Consider the following 18,464-nt stretch of genomic DNA (forward strand, 5'->3'; position numbering starts at 1 on the left):
TGAGTAAATGATGACAGAATTTTCATTGATGAACAGATCTGTTCCTTTAATGCAAAACGGTCCGCAGATTTCTATATTAAAGGTACAAACTAGTGTGGACTTTTTTGTTGCCACAATCAGATTTCCATTAAAGGGGAGGTAATGACATCAGAGCGGGAAAGAAGGACCCTTTCAGATTTTTGACTTTTAATGTAAATATGTCCTCGGAACACTTGTGCGCTTAAACCGTCGCTCAGGAGTGACATAATATCACGAGAACCTTTCAAATAACGTCTTACACGAACATAAACGTTGCTACGAACCAAGAAATTGATCACTGAATACTATTACATTCTAGTCAGGCATATTTTCCGGGCGCCCTTTTTGCGCGCGGTGCATTGTGGTCTCGTCTCGTCTCTTGTATCGGGAGGCGCCACTGAAGCGAAACCGGTAAGCAGAAACTTAACAGCACAATTAAAGGGGAAATGGGACACGAATATAACTGTGCCACAATGCATTAAGTGTAAGGAGAGCTATATTATTTATCCCAGTAGAAGCCATAATCAACAAAGTTTGCTTAAAGTGCATCAAATAATTTTTATTGTATATTATTACTCTGTTGTGCACCCTGCGATCATGGCGCGGGCGCTTTAAGGGTTAATTTTTTCCACCGCCGACATTTTTATAAACATTTCGGCCGGCCTGCTTCTCCTGTTCATATTATTTTAGTTACGATTTAGACTTTTTGTTAATGAAATGCATAAACTATTCTCTATATATTGGAAATTTGGATATGTAAACGCGCAGCTACGGTTGTACATACACGAGGGGGTGTTGCATTGAATCAGCGCTTGCAGCGGTTCTATTGATGTCCGATTCGCGAAAGCATTGTTCTTCTAGATCGGTTGTTTTAAATGATTCGTTCGAACTGATTCGACATGCGTTTGTTTAGGAGTAAAACTATAATGCTAGTGACATGTTGAGGCCATTAGCAGCGCAAAGTGTGACACGATATTTGAAAAGGCGTTTAAACTATATTGGTCTAGAATTGAGACCTATTAACAATGGTTTTATTGCAGTAAAAATGCACGAATGTTTTTTTTTTGGCGGATTACCATTAATTATTACAAAACTTTGGCTACTGTAGTACAGCTATGGTTTATTTTTGGAACTTTTTGATTAACTGAACGAATAGTGACAGCATTTATGTATTTTAAGAAATAAACGGCAATAAAGCAACGTTTAAGTAAATATTTTTCACTTAGTCGTGTAGTGGCGGGAGTGTTAGGAACTCCCGAATGACAGAAACAGAATCGGTTCATTGAACTGATCCGTTCGTACGAACCGAATCGATTAAATGATTCTGTCTTGGACAGAGAACGCGCGGGCACCGTCACAACATCAGCGTGCCCACATTTTCGGTCCACACATGCTTTGCAAAGTGTGTTTATAAAGTAACCCGTTGTTTATCGTGGAAAGTAAAGTATACATGGAGCAGAATGCATTAATAGTGTATAAAAGTTCTGAGTGCTGTAATGAGCAGTGATGGGAGAGAAACACGTTACTATATAAACAAGAGTCTGGACAGTGAATTCAGACCAGAAAGATTTTTGAACAGAGCTGATGTATTTAAAGGGGCGGATGACATTTACATTTATGCATTTGGCAGACGCTTTTATCCAAAGCGCCTTACATTGCATTATACTATACATTTGTTTCCAAGTATGTGCAGAGGATGAACTCTGAGAGTCAGTTTAAAGACATTTGAACACATTTGAGGAGTTGCATGGGGATTGATTTCAATACCTTTTAGCTGTTGTCAGTTTTCTGAATGAGTCATGTGCAAATACTTGAAAAACAATTTCCATTTTTACAATCTTCTCTCCCTCTTTTGCTCTCTTTTAGACTACCCAAATCCTAGTGTGAAGTGGTGCGTTTGTGTATTCGCTGTTGTGTGCTGTAAGGTTGTTCTTTTAAACATGTCGGTGCGGGAGTCTTTTAACCCTGAGAGTTATGAGCTGGACAAGAACTTCAGACTAACACGCTTCACAGAGCTCAAGGGCACGGGCTGCAAAGTCCCCCAAGAAGTGCTTCAGAAACTTCTGGAATCCCTGCAGGAAAATCATTATCAGGAAGATGAACAGTTTCTTGGAGCTGTTATGCCCAGATTGGGTACATAACCACACACACACACAGACACACACGTCTGAAAAAGTGCTTTTAACGTTACATAAACTTCAGACAATCCACAAGCACATCTGAAATGAAATAAAACTTATTTTGTTTCTCTCTTTCAAAACAGGCATTGGTATGGACACCTGTGTGATTCCGTTGAGACATGGAGGCTTGTCACTTGTGCAGACAACAGACTACATTTACCCCATAGTGGATGATCCATATATGATGGTAAACACCATGCTTCTGAGAATAATGTAAACATCCAAGCATTTTCGTTACTGAAAAGTGTTCCGATTGTTTTTGCTGTTTGTCTTCTAGGGCAGAATTGCTTGTGCCAACGTGTTGAGTGACTTGTATGCCATGGGGGTAACAGAATGTGATAACATGCTGATGTTGCTCGGTGTCAGTAACAAACTCACAGAGAAGGTGAGATGGAAACTACGTAACTTTTTCTTTATCCTAACAACTGTGAATTGTCAGCGTGTTCGTGCAAATACAGACGGTTTTGCATTGTTTATCGCTTGCCAGTTGGAATGGGCATTCATGCTGATTTCTTTTTGTAGGAGCGTGATAAGGTCATGCCACTTGTCATCCAGGGTTTTAAGGATGCGTCAGAGGAGGCAGGTACATCCATCACAGGTGGTCAGACGGTTTTAAACCCATGGATAGTCCTTGGGGGTGTGGCCACAACAGTATGCCAACCTAATGAGTTCATTATGTGAGTATCTCTTTCCTGACATTTAAGTCTCATTTTTACATTACAGTACAAAACATTGTTGCTGTCCTTCCGAAACCTCAGATGTCCAAATTCACAGTTTTTTTTTTTTTCAGGTAATGGAAAAAACACTGTACTTTTAAATGATTAAATACCGTGTTGTCAAAGTTGAAAGCTCTTTATAATCCTTTGTTAAATATTTGCAAAACCCAGTGACAAACATAAAGGGCGACTAATAATATGGCAAAAAAACCCCAGATAAATTATGGAGATAATAAGGTTTCAGAAGGACAGCAGCGATATGTTAAATTTTACTTGACAAATTTGTCTGATTGTAATGTGCTGACCTATGTCCACCCATTTTTAAAAATGTATTGTGTGTGTACATTGTAGGCCAGATAATGCAGTACCAGGCGATGTGCTGGTCCTCACCAAACCTTTAGGTACGCAGGTCGCAGTAGCAGTACACCAGTGGTTGGACATTGTGAGTGCTTTCATTTATCTTTTTTATTACACGTATTAATATTATACAGACTGATTTCAACAAGTGTTTTCATATTCTCTCGCTCTTATAGCCAGAGAAATGGAATAAGATCAAGTTGGTGGTCACTCAGGAAGATGTTGAACTGGCTTATCAGGAGGCGATGTTGAACATGGCTCGACTCAACCGAACAGGTTGGTACACGGCACAAGCTGTTCACAAATAACGCAGCCAACATATCAACTTTACCTCGCTCTCTCTGTCCAGCGGCCGGGTTGATGCACACCTTCAATGCACACGCGGCGACCGACATCACAGGTTTCGGGATCTTGGGTCACGCTCAGAACCTGGCGCGGCAGCAGCGTTCCGAGGTGTCCTTCGTCATTCACAATCTGCCGGTTCTCGCCAAGATGGCTGCTGTGAGCAAAGCCTGCGGGAATATGTTCGGTCTCATGCACGGCACCTGCCCTGAAACCTCAGGTATCAGATTAATTGCACATCTTTGTCTCTTTGGTTTCTGATAAGCGCACAGTTGGTTCCAGAACTCTGGGAGCGCTAATGGTAATGCTGCCGTTTGGCATTTTTCTATCTGCCGTGTAGGAGGTTTGTTGATCTGTCTTCCTCGTGAGCAAGCTGCCCGTTTTTGCGCCGAGATCAAATCTCCCAAATACGGCGAGGGTCATCAGGCGTGGATCATAGGCATCGTGGAGAAAGGCAACCGCACGGCACGGATCATCGACAAGCCCCGCATCATCGAAGTCGCACCGCAGGTGGCCACGCAGAACGTCAACACCACCCCAGGAACCACGTCTTAATTCTGAATCCGTGAGCCACACGACAACCCTGAGCCACACCTGAGCATATATCAAAAGAATGATATATACATGGTCTGCCCACCCTGGCCTTCGGGCGACACTTCTTATGGACACGGTTATAAAGCAGAAGTAATAAGAACATTTAACGATTGCCCTTTGTGTCTATAGTTTTCCGTTTCATTAACCCAACATGCACCTGACTGTAAGGCAGCTTCCAAGTAGAAAGAGTAATTCATATTATAATTTTCATTTGATACTGTTGATCACGTCCAGTTTTCTCTGCTCTTCCTCTGTCCCACCGATGAAAGAATCAACTGTTGCTTCATGTCGCGTTTTAGGCGTTCGGTAGTTCAAATTGTAACAAAATTTCACAAAGCTGTCACATGAAATATAGTTTGAGTTCTTTTTCTACTTTTGTATCAGCTCCTGTTTGTTGGGAACATTATTCAATTGAAGAAACCCAAGATAATACCTCTGAAACGCATCAATGTTTTTGATGGCAGAATGTTCGAAATAATGGAGACGCAGTTCGTGCCGTATGATTTTCACAATTTGACATGGACGTCATTGTATATGTGGTAGAGCTGCTTTTATATTCTGTACAAAGCTCATACTTCTCTCTGTCTCTCATATTTGCTAATCGTTATATATGTATATGCCTTGCCCTTCCAATAAATCTCGGTTCTTTTTTAATTTCTTGAAAATGCATGCATTTTTGGCTGAAGTGTCCCTACAAGACCAAATCCCTTCACACTGCACTTACTGTTAGCTTTATGACAAAACGTTGAACGCTCTTCCATTTGCAAGTAGCTTTAGATAAAAGTATCTGCTAAATGAATAAATGTATGTAGTGTAAATGTAAAATGTTAAACCGCCGCCTGCTATGTTGAAGTCAACCAGATGCTGGGCATAGATACTAGTCAAATATCAAAATGACTTAAGAAAACAAAACAAAAAACATTTAAAATAAAGTGAGTTCCAGGTGAGGGAAATAAACACGATGAAGGGAAAACAAGGTTATTTTTCTTACCCCATTTGCTTTAACCATAAATGTTAATGTTATGTTTTAACAATTCGTTTCATAAAACGAGGCATTTGTTTAAAAAAAAAAGTGCTACAAGTATTGAACTAATAAACTATCAGTGTATATCTATAAGTTCACTGTGTGTGTGTGTGTAGTTGCAGTACAAACAAATGTAGTTGTAATCTAAACTAGTTGTGTACTAGACCTAACGTATACTTAAACTATAAACTAAAAAGTGGGCCACTTTAGTCCCAAGTAGTAAATTGGGCCAAGTAGTATTGAATCTTAAAACCACTACACTGATATTAGTATACTTAAAAATGTACTTCTGTATACTTTTTTTCACCAGGAATCTTTGCTGTGTACAACTTATAATTCTACCTTTATTTAAACACAGGACAGATTGAACATTTTAAAAACAAATGTGCACAAATTCAATATTTACAGCCACATGACACAGAAAATGGAACCACACATGCAAAAATCATCAGGAATTTACAATAAATACATTCGATCTTCATTTAACAGTTTCCTTGCACGTGAAAGTCAAGGGTTTATATCTTCTTATCTTTCTGGTTGAACAGAGATCTGATGTCCAGCATGGCCTTTTTGATGTTCTGCCCAAAGCGATACGAATCCTGCAGACAAAGCAGCTCAGATCAGGATGATACCGTTTTTGTTTAGCTATACAGGATTGAAAACGAATGCAAATCTTACCGTTTCTGGACTGGAGAACTTGCTGGAAATGTGAAAGGTAATGAGGTTTTCCCCAACAATTATGTAAGAAACGCCATAACCGTCATCAGCGACCTGCATATAAAATGATGATCTATACTTGATGTATATTGATCAAATATGATCTATATTTGTTGTCTTAGGCTGTTGTGATGACATGCAGTGTACAGCAGGAGGTGTGCGTGAGACTCACAGGCCCAAATCCTCCACCCGCTCCAACATATTTGGGAAACTTCTGAATGTCAATGAGGTTAAGCTGCTGTTGAGGGGTCTGACTGGTGGAGAGCCGCCATGGCTCTGACAAAACCTGTCGAACAAAGTTGACCTTGAAGCTTTAGCAGGAATAAACCGGTATGTTTGTTGTATTTATAGCTTGATTCAGACTTGCACACACCTGTTTGAGGAAGGTCGAGTCTATGCCCATTACTTTAGACACTATGTACAGGCAAAAGAGATGCCGGTCAATACCAGCTCCAGTCATGGCCAGACGGTACATGTTCTGATGTTTCTCTGCGGCTTGGTGGAAGAGCGCTAACCTCTGCTCTTTCTGTTAAACAAAAGGAGCCACACGTGTGATAAATAAATGGTAAAAACAGAAGCACATTTCAACAGGACTATTTTGAAAATCGGGATAACCACTGATACAGCTTATATTTAATAAACGAGTTACCAGGTGTGGAAAAAGCAAACATTGTAATATTCATCAGGACCTAAGAAAACTATTACTCTAACAACTTTCTAAGCATGAGTTTCGGTTCTGTATTTCACATTGGTCTCACCGTGATGTTTTTGTCCTCCATTGCTCGGACAAACATGGCGGACTCGCAGGTGCAGGAGCGGACGGTTTCTGTGCGTCCCTCGCGGAACATGCGTGTCATGGAGGACTCATAAGTGAGACAGAACTCGCCTTTGTCCTGTTTTATTTAAAAACATACAGAAGATCTGCATCAAACACTTTCACGATACTAAGATCTACTAATCATTCAATATAGATAGGACAGTGATGGAACTGTTCTATAAGTCGTATTGAGCCGGTAGTGTACGTTTATTAGTTGCTGGTTCGGTAATCTCAGTTAGAAACATCAAAATGCATTACATAGAATAGTTACTCTTAGCGGGAAGATCATAGGCAAAGAACAAAGAAGTTGAAATGTCTCAAGTCGGGCAAGATCCATGATCCTGGACAGTGACCATTCCCTGTATTCAGAGTTCTCTATGCTCCCTTCAGGTTCACATTATAGACTACCAAAGATGAGAAGTAACCGATACAAATATTCATTTGTCCCCTGTGCAATCCAGCTGCTAAATAATGGAAATGATTAAAGTCATTTATTTTTCATCTTATCCATTTATGTTATTATGTATTTATGTCTAGCAAGTATTGTGTGAGTCTGTTGTAGTTTTTCTTGCTTTCCGCTGCATCCAAGGGGTTTTAATAAAGCTTGAACTTGAACAATATACTAACACAGTCCTGGATCAATGAGTTTACGAATCAGTAGAGCATAAATATAACATTAAATACATATAAGCATTTAAACACAACCGTGTGTGTGTTTGTACTGTAAGTGTACAACGTACCCTGTAATAAGCTAGCTGCAGTGCCAGCTGGATGAAAGCATCTGGACTTGTTCGACATTTCTTTATCAGGCCCTTCCCGAATTCAGTAAACAAACAGCCGTGGAAATCCACATCATCAGCAATTCCCTTAGCGACCCCATATGAACCTTCAATTATCTCCTGGCACTGAGAGAGATACACAACTTGAATCATTTATCAAGCATGCATTCTGTAAATGATCCCACAGTTATAAGGGAATGTAATAAATGATCTTGCATAAAACGGGCGTTAGTGCGACTTTAGTTCAAGCCCTCCATCTTGAAAATAAAAACTGTACTTGAAGTAAAGTTAAGGTCTAATTCATACTGCTTTCGGGATGTCCCACTGAAGTCTGGTAGGGGGAGCCAGGCCTTTGTTCACATCTCCTTTGCAATGTCCCTCCTCAGTGTAACCAAGGTGAAAACAATCCGTGGCCAAAACATACTGAACAAGAAGGTGTTATTTACAAATGTGCTATGTTAATATAAAAAAATATGTGTTATGAATTATTTTGTGTTTACCTCCCACATATGTCCAATGATAGGAGCGTCAGCCCATGAATGCTCAGTGTTGATGCCCATTTTACCATTCTTGGAGACAATCAGATTGAAGGATTTATCGAACCACCTGAGGTTGGAGAGAAGCTAGTCGTGAGTGTGTGTGTATTGCGATTTAAAGCTGTACAGGTATGCAACCTCCCATGTGTTTTATTGTAAAGCAACAATTAGGTCACTAAATTAGGTAACCAACTGGTGCCCATGCCAAGTGTGCCCTTGGTATGAATATCAACCAATCAGATTTGAGGGGTTAAATTTAGGGCCTACCTGTCATAACACTTTCCATGTAGTAGAGATTTGGCATAGAGGTCCAGGGACCGCATGTTCTCTGGATCATATCCATGCGCATCATCGTCCAGGGTCAGAAAAAACGATGCCGTCTCAATGGCTTCCAGAGACGTCCTGTTGACGCCCTCACGGAAGTACTTTAGACGCGCCCTGGCCCAGGGAACCCTGCATGTAATAAAAAAAGAACAATTATTTAAGTGAATAGCTCCAAATATAATATGTGCAATATAATAAGATGCACATATTTCAGTTCATTTCAAGAAGTGTAATAGTCTAGTAAACCGTTTCAATACTAGTTTGTAGATCTACCTGTTCCCGGCCGTGAGTGCAGCGAGTTTCAGTTCTCCCATCTGAGGTTCAGACTTGTCATCCAGTATCCGCTGAAACTGCAGCTCAAGCTCAGAGGGCCAAAGGTGACGCCCGCCGTAGTAGAGCCACAGCTTAAAGAACCGCCCTCGATGATAGACCACCAAATGCTTCCTGTCCTTCAGGTGCTGCACAAAATCTGACAACATGCAACACTTTACAAAACATCTGTATAATCGCACAACGTGTAGGTTAATGTAAAATAATAAAAAAGTCATTACCAGTTTCAATGCCAGGGATACGGGTGGTGTTAAACATTCTTTCGTACTGAAAAGAGCACATAGGCACAACGCCAAGGGCCATCAGCTGAGAGAAGAGAACAGAGAGCATGATGGGAAAGTGGATAAACATTTCGTTGGCTTGGTGTTTTAAGTTGGTGGATGTATATAAAATAAACACAATATTCAACAAAAATAGTTTTTCTTTGGACTTTATGAATAATTCTGTTTACTACATCAACCAATTAAAGGTATCTCTTTACAAAAGATATGGGAATCGTAGTCGCTTTTAATTATTGTTTTCGTATTACGTGTACCCACTGGCATCTAAACATATAAAATGATTAATACCTCATGTACAGTTGAACTAACTTAAAACATTCTTAAATACTATTACTCTTGAAAAATCATTACGTTTGAATAAAATCATTCATTATTGACAACAGTTTGCTTTACATCGTTTTAGATATCGACACGCCCCCGACAATGACGTCACAACTCGACGCTAGTTTCCTATAGCTGGACACGACTTCTTTTGAGCGTTCACGTGCGCGGAACTCGTGAATACGAGATTTCCGACTCGATTTCCAACACTTGAAGGCAGCATAAAAGTCTGTTGTGTGTTGTTTGTTTATGGGAGTGTGTGTGTACCGGGGTGAGTTCTCCTCTCTCGAGTTTACGGCGGTATTGCAGCATAGCGTGTACAGCGTTTGCTGCTCTTGCAGCCTGTCTGTGTGTGGGGATCACGTAGAGTAAATCCTGACAGACAGAAAGAGAAAAAACAAAGTACAAAAGCAATGGAATTTGGCTTTGTTTATGAAAGACGTGAGGTAACTGTTTGTTCCCTCAGTTGGTCAGCAGGTGGCGCCATTGGAATTGTTTTCATTGTAGTTTCCTTGAATTTTGTTCTAATGGATGTAACGGTTATGTGGGGAATTGTATTGCTTTTAATGGTCTCTACCGAATTGTCTTGAGTTCTATTGGTGGGGCGTTATTTGGCAGATGGAAACCAGTTAAACACCATTAAATTCAACTGGAATAAGGCCCAAAACACACTTCATAACAGAATTATGTTTCATAATGGTATTTGTGATAGAAACTACTAGAATTTGTATTGCATGCATCTACCACCCTCCTAGTTTTAAAGGGGTCATATGACACGGCTAAAACTAATATATATATTTTTTTAGATGTAATGCAAGGTGTATACACGATTTAAGGTTCAAAAAACGCTGTATTTTCCACATACCGTGCATGTTTTTATCTCTCCTCTTTGCCCCGCCTCTCTGAAACGCACAGATTCTTTACAAAGCTCATCCCTCTGAAAAGCGAGGTGTGCTATGATTGGTCAGTTAACCAGTGTGTAGTGATTGGTCGAAAACTGCAAGCGTGTGAGGGAAATGTAACGCCTCTTACCATATTTGGAACATCAGGTTCCTCTTCAATTGTACTGACAGGTACGCCCACCTTACTTGCTATACATTTGGGCGGTCTCAGTCAAATCATACCACGAACTGACGTAGATTTGTGGGGGTGTGGCTACACGAGGCGTTTCAGGCAGGTCTGGGTGAGCATTCGCTTTTAGATAGAATGCATCTTTTATTCCGACACTTTAATTTTTGCAATTTCACGTGTCTAATACATGCATGGGTAACTTATAACACACCAAAGACACAGAAAAACACGTATTCGCGCCACATGACCCCTTTAATACCAATTCAAACCCTAGAAATGTGGCATTATTTTTACAGGCATGAAGCTGTCTACTCACCATTGTGTAAAAGTTGCTGTTGACCATGATGGGACCCCGCCCTCTCAGGTAGATATACTCCTCCCACCAGTCACTCACCTGTCAACATGCAAAAACAGACCTGTTATTAAGCTTATATCACTAATGTATGTTCCACTCGTGTAAACCTCTGGTTTTGTTTGCTTACGTAATTGGTAGCCCACCAGGACTTGAGTACAAGGTATTTTTGAAGTTTGGGTGCAGGATCCTTTTTGAAATCATTAGCAACAACCTCCATCTGTTTATACTGCTCATCGTCCAGAAGAGGTCGAACCGATTCCAAATACTAAAAGAGTTAGCAGACGAGTAAGAGAGGTCAATAACCACAAAATCAAAAATTAATCTCAGGTAATATTTCATCCCTCTCGTCTTAACGCACACAAAAAAAGATGACCATTTATAGCTGTTCTTACCCTACTGATTGTGTCATCAATGCTTGGTACAGGCAGATGGGGCAGAGATGCCTGAAAACTGTACAGTAACGGTCGCCGGCCGGAAAACAGTTTTACAAGACTCTGGAATAGACATAGTCACTTATTGGGGATCATTGCTCAATGGTTGGAGCTGAATACTTTTATTTACCAAATCGTTTTCTGTTTATCAAATCGATTGTATTATTGTATGCTTTCATGTTTAGAGAAATAAATACAACATATTATATGTACAGTAGGTACATGTGATCGAACATTAGACACATAGACCTTGCCAAATCTAAACACTTTTTCTCTGCTTCATTTAACTTCTTATTTATGCTACAGATGTGACGTACCAGCCAGACTTTAGTAAAGGAGCTCATTTTGCCATGTGACTCAAAGATCCAGCTGTGATAGGACAGAAGCGCTTTGAGGATGTAACGCATCAGCAGGATGAAGGAAAACCACACAGCTGTGGCAAACAGGATGGCGCTGAACACCGTCTGTGTCTGAACCGTCATAAAGTTACTATACGACAAACAGGTAAAACGGACGTTAATTCAAACCAATCTTTATGTATGTATACAAAATAAATCATGTATCTGCAGAATCTGCTTTGGGTCAATATAAACACATTCTAAACACAATTTCAGGCATCATTCGTTTGGACAAAAATGATGTGTTTTAAAACGATTTGCATTAAAATAGTGTGTTTAAATAAAATATATTTATACTTTGAAATGATCCTTTGCGTGTCATAAGCATGCATTTAGAATATGTTTCTACGCTGTTCCAGTTATGAATGACACAGTCAACGGTCACCTGTATTTACATGTAACCATGATGGTTATAGTATCTATTGTTTCCATGAATCTGCTAATAAGTTACCTGACTGGTATAGATGTCTTGATCTTGTCAATCATGCCCATGGAGGGATCGATCCTGGCATACATGGTGCTCATGATCGCAATGACTACGATTAACCAGCTGGATGGACTGGCGGGGTATACGCCTGTAAGAACACCGTTCTACTCAAAACAACAGAAAATCACATCAAACTGGCATGTAAACAAATACAAAGACAACGTAAAACACCATATCATCATCTGAATGAAGATGTCAGTTTTTTCTAAGTTTAGATTTAATATAGATACCTTAAAGCGGATGGCACGTTTCTTCCATGATGTGACTCCAGACAGGTAAATGTGTTTCAGCACCTCACGGCTCAGCTGAAGGTCAATCCCATCAGGTGTAACCGTGAACTGAAAGCCCACAGCCTGATGCGCTTCTGCCATAATACAGGCTTAAAGCACAACCTAATGAAAGAGATATTAAATATTATAATTGTCTTTTGGGGTAGTGTAGCCTAGTGGTTCAAAAGCATGTGATTTAATGGCTGGAGGTTCAAACTTTGCTGTGGTTGAACACAGGTTCATGTTGGTTTTGGACCTGTTCCCTAATGTCATGTTCATGTCATGTTGAAACCTATCCTGACTTTCGTGACCTGTTTGTGAAGGTCAGGGATTAATGTACTAGTGAATTACTAGAATCGGCACTGTTGTTTAACTCCAGGCATGACCTTGTAACATGTTTCTTTTTAAGTTTTTAAGGTTCAACTAAATGACAAAATGGTCAGTTTAAATCACAATCTCAAAGAAAACTATACAAATGTGTCACTCTGAAGTCACCAGGTCCATTTCTGCTGTGACACGCAACCAACGCAACCAAGCTTGTGTTTCTTTTTCCATGTCATATGACTTGACTGCTGGCACAAGAAGTGGGGCAAAGTTGAATGGTCAGAAATAACATAGTAGCACATCTGAGAGGTGAGCGATGAGGTTTCTGTGACACGGGCCAAAACACACGTGACATCAGACGCATGGTCTCAAAGATTGGAGATTTTGTACTTTTATATATAAATAAACATGCAGAATGTACATATGATATACATACAGATTTGATATAAAATCAGACATAAACAATCCGTCAGATCGGAAAATAAATTGTGTCAACATTATTAATACAACATTAATAACATTTATTTATAACAAAATAAATAGGCTAATAATAATAATATAAAACACAAAAATAATAATTTAAATAAAACACATAGTTTTATAATTTAACATTAATTGTATTAAAATGTAAAGCTTTATAAAGCTTAATATTTCTTCATTTCTATTTATTTGAAGTTTTTAGGGTAGTTAAATACACTTGCTGCACATACTGACAAAAGGAAATCAAACATAATGAAGCTTATAAATCATTGTCAGCATTCATGACATGACAGCGTTAATAAAGCATAACATAATGTTGCAGTACCTTTAAAACAGTGTGTTGTTGTAATTCAGGTAAGAAGGTCCAGTTTTCTATCAGAATGGCTGGAATGTCCTTTGTGGAATTCAGCTGTTCTTCAGGGAAGACTCCTGAACTCGACTGAAGGAATCTGTGAAGAATCTGTCGCTCACTCACTGTTTAGCTTCTCTTTTCCTCTCTCTCCTTTTCTTTGTTTTGGTTGTTCCCTTTAATGTATTGGTTTCTTCCGTTGTGCTCTACACTACCTGCCTCTGTCGTTTAGTGATACTCATAAACTCTCTCTCATCTCTGTGTGTAACTGGATACTCTCCGGGCAGTTAAACTGGTGCCAGTAAAGTCAGTACACACTGTATGAGCAAACACAGGCCCGAATCTCAACCGCTGGAAATATCCCAAGGGAAGCGTTTCAGAGGTCTCATGTACATATAGGGATGTGTCTGCTTAGGGGCGATTCACATTTTGCGTGCATATTCGCTATTTTAAATGTAGACCCGCGGCAAACGCGTTCAAATAGGGGGCGACGCGGTCGCGATGCGCATGCGGTGCGACGCTCCCGTTTTTCTAGGCGCATCGGCGCCGCATCGAGATGAAAATATTTCAACTTTTCAGAACGCCGCACGCGCACCGCAGGTCATTTGACAAGAACCAACAAACCAATAATAGACAATCTCAGAGAAGATGGAGACACAGATAATCACAGCACTAATCAATCTAGTAGCAGAGTTATTGCAAGGTATTTTCAGTGCGTATAATCCATATCCTTTGTTTATACCTCCTCGTCTCAACGGCTAGCGTGGCCCATGGTTGCTTAGCGACGACAGACGCCAGGAGAGCTCAAACTCTTATATGCGCTTTGGAAAAAAAGAAGAAAGCAGTGCGGCTCGCGTTTTCCTCACAGGTTTTAAGACGCTTAATGTGAAACGCCCCTAAAATGTCTTGAGTGTCTTATATAATAGTTCTTAGCGGTTTTTGCTCTTGATGGGTGACACTATTTTCTTTGAATGAGTAAGACCGACCAACCTGGACATTTGTGGAAAACTAGATTTTAATGATGAAAATGGTCCTTGAAAAATCTGTTGCCATGATGCAGCGCGTTGCTATGTAGTGGCTGGGATTTGCGTTCTGGTGTTGCTAGGGCAAGGGTTTTTTGAGTGGTTTCTTGCCCTGGTTCATATGATTTTTGATCCCATATAATAAAGAATAAGTTTGATCAATAAAAAAAAAACATGGCTTCCCACATGATTTGAGCTATCAAAGTTATAGTTCACCCAAAAAAGAAAATTCTGTCATTACTTACTCACCCTCTTATCATTTTTAACCTGTATGACTTTTTCTTCTTCTGCGGAGCACAAAAGAAGATATTTTGAAGATTGTTGGCAACCGAAAACCAAAGCCGGCACCCAGTCACTTCTATTGTATGGACACAAAACCAATGCAAGTGAATGGGTGCTGGTTAACAACATTCTTCAAAATATCTTACACATTGTTTATCTGTATAAAATACACGTAGAGAAAAATCATCACACAACAGTATGTGTTCTCAAAATCTTTTATTTTAAACTAAAGTGTTATGGTTAGTTACTAACATCAGTAAAACTAGATGCTCAGAAGCAGAGATGAAAGAGGCTCTCGTAACAGGTGGAGACCGGAAGTGAAGGAAGTGCAGAGAGAGAAAGAGACTGCAGATTCACTTTAACTATAGAGTGGTTTGTTCCAGACGTATAGAGATCATTATGAAGAACGGTGCCCTGCCCGATGAAAGTGCTCTTTTCCATCGCTCTGATTTGACCCCACTTTTTAGACTCCACACAGAATGATGTTACAATGGTTTCAGAATTGTTACCACCAATCACAATCAACTGACTATCGGCAGCTCCCAGGAAGTGGAGACTGGGGAGGTCTGCGCTCGATCGGGTGAGTGTGGGGAGCAATTCGCACCAGCAGTCTGTTGAGACAAGAAAAGAATAGTGGGATAGTGATTTTAATGGATAAAATATGTGCCGTAATATACACTGGGATGTATATAAATAAATAAATGTACCATCCCGCACTGCACCTTGTCTAGTATCGTAGCGCAGAACCAGTTTTTCTCCGGTTCTCGCGATGTTCCCCAGTACATAGAGGCAGTGTCCCAGGCTGGTGGTAAGGGGGGAATCGTGGGAGAGAGAAAGACTAAACTGGAAGTCCGTCAGAGGGAGGGAAGAAACAAATGACCACGCATCCGTCCACGGATCATACACCTCCACAGCGGTGTACACACCTGTACTGGAGTCAGGAGTCACGAGTGAATCCAGATACCAGCCCCCAACAGCGTAGATTCTTTCTTCACACACTGCTGCACTGAAGTGACGTCTGTGCTGAGAGAAATCACAGACATCCATCTTTAACCCAGAAATAGGATGTGAAAGTGGTTTCATTGTTGGACGGTTTGTTGGATGAGTATACGGCAGCATTAAAGGGAAAGTTTACCCCAAAATGAAAATCATTTGATCATTTATTCACGCTCATCTGATTATAAACCTGCGTGACTTTTTTCTGCAGAACACAAAGGAAAGCTATTTTGAAAAATATTGGTAACCAAACAACATTGACCCCCATCTACTTCCATTGTATGGACACAAAACCACCGAACATTTCTCAAAATAACACATGAGGGTAATAAATGACGACAGAGTTTTATTTTTTGGGGTGAACCATCCCATTAACAGTCATGCGATCCGTAATATCCATACCTTAATTAGAGGAGCCATCGACACCCACCGATGAGTGAGTGGGTTGTAGCGGAAGGAGGCCATCTTGAATTCGTAGCCTTTTTTCACACGGTGTCTGTACCCCCCGATGACATACAGATAATTATATACCACCGCTGTAGTAAAACACCACTTATCTGCGCAAAAAGGCAGATCTATGAGAGGACTCCATTTCCCATAATCCCCTTCTTCAAGCCTAAAAAGCTTCCGGGCAGCATCTGTTTCCGGATCGCTCCTTGAGGTCAAGTTCTCCTTCCTTAAGCAGCATAACCGTGGAGTTCCATTCGACCTTAATCTGAGAACCTTAGCGTGAAGATGCTCATCCAAGCCTTTACTCAGGTGTGGAAGTTCAAGCAGGTGCTTGCTCATGAAAGTTAGAACAGTCTCTTGAAGTTCCACACTACACAGTCCTTCAGCCAGCTGTAGGTAACTCGGACAGGTATGCTCCGTCAGGGCCTGAGAGAGGGTGATCAGTAGACGATCAGTGAAGCTGGTCGCCAGCAGGTAGCTACTCACTCGCAGGTGTTCCATTAGAAGGTCTTCAGGAACACAGAACCGCTGAAGGAAGCAGAACTCCAGGAGGTTGTGGAAGACCAAAGATGGAACGTGTTCTAGATGCACCAACCGTTCAGACATCTCTTTCATACAGGAGTGGGACAAAGCCCTGAAATACTCGCTGCAGTCTGCTAGCTTCTCCAAATCCACCTGAAAGTAAGTGACATTAGATGTTTGTGCATACCAGGATGTTAGAAAGTCTATGGTTTTTGTGTATGCTTGTGCTGGGTTGTTTCAACCAAAGGTTGGGTAAATAATGGACGTTTGGTGTTGGTTGTTGGTGTACAACTTAGCAAATGTCCAGATTTGACCCAGTCATAGGTCAAAACAGCCCAGCTTTGGTTGACCTAAACCCAGAGTTTGGGTTTGTCAATATTTTACCCAATTATGCACTGTAGATTTACATTTATGTAATTTACTGGCAACAGTTTGTTCAAAGATAAATTAACATTAAACATTAACAAGTCTTTATCTTTACAGAAAAAAATAACAGCCCCAAGCAAAGTATTCTGGGAACCAAAATTTGTTTTTGAAAAAGGTTGATAAGGATTTCTGGTTCCCAGAATGCTTTGCATGAGGCTGTTATTTTATAGTTTTTTTTTCTGTAAAGATAAAGACTTGTTAATGTTTAACGTTCATTTGTCTTTGAACAAACGGTTGCCAATAAATTAGATAAATATACACTGTAAAAAAAATGTAATTTTACAGAATTTTTCTGTTATATTTTTTAAGATTTTCAGCGTAAAATGTAAAAAACCCCCAGAATTTTACGGGTTTGTAAAAAAATGTATGATGCATTTTTTTCAAATACGGTCAAAAACTATAAAATTACAGAAAAAGACTGCAAATTTACAAGAAAACCCAGGAAATTTAATTTTACAGGGATAAACGTTATTTTACAGTTTATTTCTGGCGCCACAACTGCCAGAATTTTTTTTGTACAAGATTTCTTTCTTTTACAGTTTATTTTGGAAAACGATCAAAAACTATAAAATTACGGAATAAGACAACAGATTTACAAGAAAAATGGGGAAAACAATTTAATATATATTCTTATATCCTATAATTTTACAGGGAAAACAAATATTTTACGCTACATTTTAGTTTTTCCAGATGACATAAAATGCTCGTTTTTTACAGATTTTTTTACAGTAAATTACTGACAACTAGCTGCATAACTACAGCAAATTTTTGTTATAGTGTGGATTAAAGCAACCCAAGCAAACCCAGCCGCAAGTGTCGATACTCACGTGGAATGTGTGGGTGCTGGTTTTGACCATCACCATTGGTCCGTTGCTCTGGTGTCGATAGGTCCTGTAGTCTTGATGTGTTCTCCAAACGTCCGACTGTTGGTTTTCAGGCTTGTGCTTTGTGAGATCAGGATCTGCTTGTCTGAACTCAGCCCAGTTTAATCTGCTGTTGAAACGTCTCTGAACCCATTTTAAACATTCATTCAGCCATGTACACAAATACATGAAGACAGCAGCTATAACCTGACGAAAACCAGCCATGTTGTGATTTTTGTATGCCTTTACAGCTGTAATTTGAATCAAGACGAAACCTTTCTAGACTAACATATTAAAGCAAACCTGAGTTGCAATACGTTTCGTCATTCCCAGGCAGATGGACACATTTTGCTTCTGTTTCCTTGGATTGATCACGGATGGCTGTTTTCAAAGCTCAATATGG

The 18,464-nt window shown here is 40.0% G+C and overlaps 3 protein-coding genes across 6 annotated transcripts; 1 reads left to right on the forward strand and 2 right to left on the reverse strand.

Moving 5' to 3' along the window:
- The first annotated feature begins 366 nt into the window (after positions 1-366).
- On the forward strand, positions 367-4,872 carry sephs1 (selenophosphate synthetase 1). Of its 3 annotated transcripts, none has more exons than XM_057347741.1 (9): positions 367-429; positions 1,885-2,151; positions 2,282-2,385; positions 2,476-2,583; positions 2,721-2,875; positions 3,266-3,356; positions 3,448-3,547; positions 3,621-3,833; positions 3,954-4,872. In XM_057347741.1, exons 2-9 carry the CDS (start codon positions 1,959-1,961, stop codon positions 4,166-4,168), a joined length of 1,179 nt encoding a protein of 392 aa, XP_057203724.1. In that variant the 5' UTR covers positions 367-429; positions 1,885-1,958; the 3' UTR covers positions 4,169-4,872. The 3 variants fall into 3 exon arrangements, with proteins under 3 accessions (XP_057203724.1, XP_057203725.1, XP_057203723.1); XM_057347742.1 differs by having other exon boundaries at positions 418-502; XM_057347740.1 differs by lacking the exon at positions 367-429 and having other exon boundaries at positions 648-2,151.
- A 687-nt stretch (positions 4,873-5,559) lies between these two features.
- cpt1b (carnitine palmitoyltransferase 1B (muscle)) lies at positions 5,560-13,798 on the reverse strand. 2 transcript variants are annotated; one of them, XM_057347736.1, is made up of 19 exons: positions 13,477-13,798; positions 12,309-12,470; positions 12,043-12,182; positions 11,511-11,682; positions 11,155-11,256; positions 10,890-11,027; positions 10,724-10,801; positions 9,604-9,711; positions 8,956-9,040; positions 8,678-8,873; positions 8,348-8,533; positions 8,045-8,150; positions 7,851-7,967; positions 7,506-7,670; positions 6,707-6,841; positions 6,322-6,474; positions 6,121-6,234; positions 5,910-6,002; positions 5,560-5,830 (listed from the first exon to the last, which is right to left on the reverse strand). In XM_057347736.1, the coding sequence occupies exons 2-19, from the start codon at positions 12,447-12,449 to the stop codon at positions 5,747-5,749; spliced, it is 2,313 nt and encodes a 770-aa protein (XP_057203719.1). In that variant the 5' UTR covers positions 12,450-12,470; positions 13,477-13,798; the 3' UTR covers positions 5,560-5,746. The 2 variants fall into 2 exon arrangements, with proteins under 2 accessions (XP_057203719.1, XP_057203720.1); XM_057347737.1 differs by lacking the exon at positions 9,604-9,711.
- A 1,214-nt stretch (positions 13,799-15,012) lies between these two features.
- On the reverse strand, positions 15,013-18,428 carry LOC130563057 (kelch-like protein 42). Its single transcript, XM_057348459.1, has 4 exons — positions 18,026-18,428; positions 16,203-16,925; positions 15,527-15,827; positions 15,013-15,415 (listed from the first exon to the last, which is right to left on the reverse strand). The coding sequence occupies exons 1-4, from the start codon at positions 18,284-18,286 to the stop codon at positions 15,075-15,077; spliced, it is 1,626 nt and encodes a 541-aa protein (XP_057204442.1). The 5' UTR covers positions 18,287-18,428; the 3' UTR covers positions 15,013-15,074.
- Between the last annotated feature and the right edge of the window lie 36 nt (positions 18,429-18,464).

The sequence above is a fragment of the Triplophysa rosa genome, linkage group LG12 (genome assembly GCF_024868665.1).
Source record: "Triplophysa rosa linkage group LG12, Trosa_1v2, whole genome shotgun sequence".
Classification (NCBI taxonomy): Eukaryota; Metazoa; Chordata; class Actinopteri; order Cypriniformes; family Nemacheilidae; genus Triplophysa; species Triplophysa rosa.

Bases quoted from the DNA above. Each gene is read 5' to 3' on its own strand.
- sephs1 (XM_057347740.1), top strand. From the start codon at position 1,818: ATGTGCAAATACTTGAAAAACAATTTCCATTTTTACAATCTTCTCTCC. The intron at 2,152-2,281 runs GTACATAACCAC...CTTTCAAAACAG, and splicing joins AGCTGTTATGCCCAGATTGG to GCATTGGTATGGACACCTGT. The intron at 2,386-2,475 runs GTAAACACCATG...TTTGTCTTCTAG, and splicing joins TGGATGATCCATATATGATG to GGCAGAATTGCTTGTGCCAA.
- LOC130563057 (XM_057348459.1), bottom strand. From the start codon at position 18,286: ATGGCTGGTTTTCGTCAGGTTATAGCTGCTGTCTTCATGTATTTGTGT. The intron at 16,926-18,025 runs GTGAGTATCGAC...ACTTACTTTCAG, and splicing joins CCAGCACCCACACATTCCAC to GTGGATTTGGAGAAGCTAGC. The intron at 15,828-16,202 runs GTATGGATATTA...GATTTCTCTCAG, and splicing joins CGATGGCTCCTCTAATTAAG to CACAGACGTCACTTCAGTGC.
- cpt1b (XM_057347736.1), bottom strand. From the start codon at position 12,449: ATGGCAGAAGCGCATCAGGCTGTGGGCTTTCAGTTCACGGTTACACCT. The intron at 12,183-12,308 runs GTATCTATATTA...TGTTTTGAGTAG, and splicing joins AACGTGCCATCCGCTTTAAG to AACGGTGTTCTTACAGGCGT. The intron at 6,842-7,505 runs GTACGTTGTACA...TAAATAAAACAG, and splicing joins TGCAGCTAGCTTATTACAGG to GACAAAGGCGAGTTCTGTCT.